Genomic DNA, 6,308 nt, shown 5'->3' with positions numbered 1-6,308 from the left:
ATTAAATCTAGAGTATGTCCACGATTGTGTGTGGGTCCATGCACATGCTGGATCAGGTCAAACGTGTTTAAATATACACATATATACAGTAAATATATATATATATATATATATATATATATATATATATATATATAATTTTTTTGTGTAGTTTAGATTTCTGCATTATTATGTGAATATTAAAATCCCCTGCAATAGCAAAACAGTCAACAGTCAAACTCTGAGGAAATCATTGATAACAGTTCTGTGAACTCTTCAACAAAGGCTGGAGAGTATTTTGGAGGCCTGTAAATAATGATAAACAGAATGCGTGGAGCACCTTTCAGCACAATCCCTAAATATTCAAAAGACAAGTACTGACCAAATAACACGTGCTTGCATTGATATACATCTTTAAACAGAGCAGCTACACCTCCACCTCTCCTAACAGTCCTGCAGACACTCATGAAAGTAAAGTTAGGAGGGGCTGTTTCATTGAGGACCGTTGCACTGCAGCTGTCTTCTAGCCATGTTTTGTTTAGAAACATAAAATTCAGGTTGTTTGTGGTTATTAATTAATTGATCACAAAGTATTTCTTTTTTATTGAGCGAATGTTTAGAAATGCTAACTTGACGGCGTTACTTTTTGTCTCTACAGAAATCTTAGTTCGATGCATAATAGGCCGCAGATTAGATGGGTCAGCCGTACGGCATGAGAAGGCCTTAGACTTTCTATCATGTGATAAAACAGAAACACTCATGAAAGTAAAGTTAGGAGGGGCTGTTTCATTGAGGACCGTTGCACTGCAGCTGCCTTCTAGCCATGTTTTGTTTAGAAACATAAAATTCAGGTTGTTTGTGGTTATTAATTAATTGATCACAAAGTATTTCTTTTTTAGTGAGCGAATGTTTAGAAATGCTAACTTGACGGCGTTACTTTTTGTCTCTACAGAAATCTTAGTTCGATGCATAATAGGCCGCAGATTAGATGGGTCAGCCGTACGGCATGAGAAGGCCTTAGACTTTCTATCATGTGATAAAACAGAAGTAGAGAAAGCTACAGGCACACTGGGTTCCCGCTTGTTCTGTGAACATTTGTGAATGTTGCTACTATCATAGCGGGGACCCGACACATATTACTGAGAGCTGCTATCTAATGAATTTAAATCGAATTACAAGTAGTTCATTTTTGGAATCTGATTACGTAATCCAGATTACATGTAATCAGTTATTACCCAGCTCTATACTTGCTGAAACATTATTACATAATAACGTTAGCAAGCTGGAACAGAGCAGACACACGCACATACACACATTCAAGGTATTTTTGTAGTTCCTTTCACAGACATCCACACAACCACAAAGAACCAAATCACAAAACAAACACAATGCGAGGCCCACACAACGAGATACAATAATGATGCAAAATTCATATTGTCATCAATTTTGCAATGTCAATCCCTTATAAAGAACATTTCTCAATCACACGTGTGAGAGTCTCACTAGTTTATAACAATATGCTCTCACATTTAGTCACACACCCTGCTGAGTATTCAAACCTGTGATGTCTTGTACATCTTTTTTTTTTTACTTCAATTAAGTTCCATCTCATTAGTAATGACTTTTATCAGGCTCAATATGAGGGATCATGGGAAAATGGCACACTAACACAATAAAAATTTCCCAGAGGTGACTTCTTGTTAACAAATGTGTTTGTGTTTGAGATTCAGCCTACAGGCGTTTGAATGTTGAATGATGTGTGTGTGTTTTACTGAGTCACATGATCAATATTTGTGTATTTGCTCTGAAATGGCTTAGAAGGACCAGTCAGTTTAACCAAATAAGCACTGACAGATTTAAAAAAATGTTTGATGCAATAAATACAGTAAAAATTAAACTAAATAAGAAAACTGATTATTTTTATGTACCATATAACAAAAAAAAGGAATATTATGTTATTAACATTGTAATGTATAAAAAATACCACATCTGGAGATTTGAACATTTGTGTGTGATGCCACAAATGAATCTTGTTTTGAATTGATTCAGTGAAATGGATTGCTTGTAAAATTATTACAAATAGATTGTGAACATTTAGCATCACACAGCTTGTTCTTCACACATTTTCTGCGCCACTTCCAACATGATCTATTTTTACTTCCTTTTCAAATTACAATCTGCCAAAACAACTTTGTAGTACTCAAAATCACACTTAATTTTTTTTGTGGGTTTGTGTAGTGCAATTTGTGTGATTACTTTTGACATTTTATGCTTAGGCTTGCTGGTTATTGGGTTTAAATTATAATAATTTTTTGTCCATGTTTCATTTATGACTGTATAATTTTTCATTTTATTCTGTTTATTTGTTTTTATTGTTCATTTGTGGGCATCTACTTATTTGTGTTTGTGTGGATGTCTGTTACTATGTGTAGTCATGAATACCATGAAAATAATCTCTGTGATTTCCAGTATGTTGCAAAATATTACCTTTGACGGAATGAATGAGAGCATGTGTGCTAGCCTGAATACAAACAGTATGAGTGTAATCACAGAAAATATGAGTCACCACCACTGTACACACTCCCCTGTCTGTGTGTACGTGCATGTTTGTGCATGTGTATGTGTGCATTATCCATTCACACAGTCTTGATAAAGGGGGGAAAGTTATGATTGTAAGCACAGACTGACATGTCACAGTGGTTTTAAGAGGTAAAAAATGTATGGGTCTCAGGATAACAGAGTTATGTGTTCATGCTTCCAGGTATTTACTTTCAGTAATCCTTACCTCAGTATTTCTGATCCAAGGCTTTTATGGGTGTGGAAAGCACAATAACACACACAGACATCACAAATTGATTCAGATCTGATTTACCTCAAATGCCCTCCATGTATTTATTCACTTGTTAGCTACTGATTATTGTTTAGTTTCCCACTGTTGCTCTGATGATGAACAGTAACTGAACATTACACTTCGAGGCAATATTACAGTATCGCATTATACTGCATGAAGTAATGCAGTGTATGTCACCCTGCAGGCCTATTTCAAATTTGAGTTGTATTGAGTCATATCCTTTCAGGGAACCACTTCACCTAGTCTCGGTGATTTGTTCATGAATCAGACTGATCCAGTTCACAAGACTCAACGAGAATCATTGGAATTAGTGTCTCAGTTACCCAGCTCATTTGTGGGTAAGGTTATCTGTGAATAGCTCTTCCTCTCACTTTCATTATGCATTATGTTGCATGCTAACAAAGTCATACTTGTTGTAATGAGCTGCAAGTACTTTTTATGCTATTTTACGGATGTATTTTTTACATTGTAGGCTATCCACCTTGTTCTTGTCGTAAAAATGGGCGTGGCCATTTGTAAATTCTATGGGTCTGGCTTCCGGTCTCATCTGCGTCCACTCCGTCCAGCTATTTTTAGCTGAACAAAACAGTTCGTTTTGCTGCTTGATATCGAAAGTTGGTGTGTCTTATCATATTATTTTAATGTATTATCTGAAATTATGAACACACTGGTTTGTAGTGCAAACAGTTTTACCGTTTACTGCACGTTGTTATTCTCCTCGTTATTTACCTGTAGCGGCTAATGAACCGGAAGTCTCACCCATAGGCTTACTTCCGCGTTGAAGAAAAAGGTGGATACTGTATGTATATATATATATAGAGAGAGAGAGAGAGAGAGAGAGTTACCGAAGAGTACAGTCAGCCATCTATGCTCGTAAACATATGTACAAGTACCACAACTTCCTCATTTGCAAAGAAGGGGGTATGTTTATATACCTCCCCAGAAATAGCGCCAACTACAACCCACCAATCATCACACAGAGAGACATACCGATGACCAATCCTCAACTAGATCTGCAGACGGACTCACCCATTGGGTGGAGTTGAGACGGTGGGCGGGGCACTAGCCGGTCGCTTCTGATTTGTCCGCTGGTGACGTCACTCAATGCGTTTCGCTTGTTTTGAAATTGGAAGTTTGCATTCGCTTCTGTGCAGCCGAGCGTCCGCTAGAGACAAACAAACTGTTGCCTTACCTCCAGCGGGAAAGCGCCTTCTCCAGGATTTCCAGCTGGGTTTGACAGATCTGGGAGTGTGGGAGGAATATGGATGTTATTCCCATGTGTAGTATTTTCCAGGAGCTACAGAGTGTCCTTGACACGGGATACCTGTCCGCATTACCATCTCTAGAGGAGTACTGGCAACAGGTAATATAAACCACCAGCTTTATTCATCAAATACTTTGATCTATATATATATATATATATATATATATATATATATATATATATATATATGATCTATATACCTATAGATATAGGTCTCTTATTCTCACCAAGGCTGTATTTTAAAAAAATCAAAACTACAGTTAAAAATAGTAATTTTGTGCAATATTACAATTTCAAATAGCACTTTTCTATTTGAATATATTTCTAAATGTTATTTAGCCTATTCATATGATGCTCATTTTTTAGCATAGTAAATTTTCACCCTAGTCTTAAGCGTTTTTTTTTTTTTTTACTAATATCTCCAGGTAGGCTGGGTTGCTCATTTATTTATCTATTGTTTATTTATTTATTTAAAAAAAATGTTTTACTCATTTTACGTGTAGACATATTGCTTAAAGTCATGGTTAGAAAAATGTGACATTATATGGCATAAGGTGTCACAAAAGAATCCGCCGTAGGCTTTTCTGTTATATTTTAAATATGAATTTACAAAAATAATAATTCTGTCATCATTTACACACGCTAATGTCATTTCAAAACTTATATATTTTCTTCTGTGCCACACTGAATCTCTGAGCTGCTCTTTTCCAAAACAATGTACAGCACCAAAAATCACCATAAAGTATCATGTGAGGAACATATAGAAATGCAAAGCATTATTCAGTGATATCTGAGTACAGACTACTTTTATGTTACCTTTATATCATTATTGGAGCGCAACAGAGTCCATTTCCATTTACTTTAATCGTTTAGGAAAGAGCACCACTGATATTGTGCTAAACCTCACATTTAGTGTTCCACAGAAGACTACTTTTATGTTACCTTTATATCATTATTGGAGCGCAACAGAGTTCATTTCCATTTACTTTAATCGTTTAGGAAAGAGCACCACTGATATTGTGCTAAACCTCACATTTAGTGTTCCACAGAAGAAAGAATTTCATTTTAGAGTTTTCAATTTCATCTTAGAATTTTTCCTACTTGCAAAGTATTCTGGTTGGTGTTTGATTGCGCTTGATTCTCTCTTATAGACTTGTCTGGAGCTTGAGCGCTATCTGCAGAATGAGCCTTACGTCTCTGCAGCTGATCTGAGATCAGTATGCGAGTCTGACAATCTTTGGAATCAGTTTCTACGCTGCTGTGGGACTGAACCGAACTCGTCCCTGCCGGAAGCTTCCATCCCCAAGCAGGACGGGATCGCTACGGCTTCCCATTTGCCATTCGGCAGCTGTAAGAAGATCACTGCATCTGCTGATGTGCTCACACACCCACTGGATCACAGCGTATCTGAGCAGCAGCATGTAATCGCACACACCCCCCCGACGCCGCCCTCACTCCCTCTCATGGAGGGTAAAGAAGATGCAGAAGGGGCGAGAGGGGATGAGATCAAAGGTGAGGGGTCATCTGAAGGACGAAGGAGAGCTCATCGCTGTTACTTCAACGGCTGCAGGAAGGTGTACACCAAGAGCTCTCATCTGAAAGCACATCACCGCACACACACCGGTAAGCAGTTTCTGTGTGAGCGTCTATAGTCCAACCTGTATTTTAATTTACTGTTGCCACAACAGTGTTCTCAGCTTTGGGAAACAAAACTTCTCCCATTTGGATCACGTTGAAAGTCGCTTCAATACGCTGCCTTACAAAGCATATTTTTAAAACCACTCTTAAAGCCTTCACAAAATCATAACAGCATGCTTTGAATGCAATTTAGGTTGCTTCAGATAAAAGCGTCTGCCTAATGTGTAGGCTAAATGTAAATGTTTCCTATTCACAGTTTCAGTGCATCAGTGTTATTAGTATTATTTATAAACTATTATAGTTTTTATTCAAATGTTAGCTTTTTTGACCCCATAAACCTACTGTATCATATTTTTAATGCTTAATATAATATATAATGCCTAATATATCATAATTTGCACATTTTGAGACATCTAAATGATCAACATAGTCAAAGCGTTGCTGAAAACCTGCTGTACACAATCTACTACATGCCCTCTGTTGTTTCTGTGCACCATTTTTTTTTTAGTTTGGACCTCAAGAATATACTGTATGTGTGTGTGTATATATATATATATATATATATATATATATATA

At 36.8% G+C, this 6,308-nt stretch overlaps 1 protein-coding gene across 1 annotated transcript in view; it reads left to right on the top strand.

The window, feature by feature from the left end:
* The first annotated feature begins 3,938 nt into the window (after positions 1 to 3,938).
* The window catches only part of klf6b (Kruppel like factor 6b), a 5,827-nt gene continuing 3,457 nt past the window's right edge, over positions 3,939 to 6,308 (top strand). Inside the window, exons 1-2 of the mRNA XM_016259436.1 lie at positions 3,939 to 4,193; positions 5,246 to 5,717. Coding sequence (XP_016114922.1) covers positions 4,092 to 4,193; positions 5,246 to 5,717 — 574 coding nt within the window. The 5' untranslated portion in view covers positions 3,939 to 4,091. The remainder of the gene's footprint in view (positions 4,194 to 5,245; positions 5,718 to 6,308) is intronic.

The sequence above is a fragment of the Sinocyclocheilus grahami genome, unplaced genomic scaffold (genome assembly GCF_001515645.1).
Source record: "Sinocyclocheilus grahami isolate Dianchi unplaced genomic scaffold, SAMN03320097.WGS_v1.1 scaffold1844.1, whole genome shotgun sequence".
Taxonomy (NCBI): Eukaryota; Metazoa; Chordata; class Actinopteri; order Cypriniformes; family Cyprinidae; genus Sinocyclocheilus; species Sinocyclocheilus grahami.
This window is presented reverse-complemented; position numbering and strand designations above follow the sequence as displayed.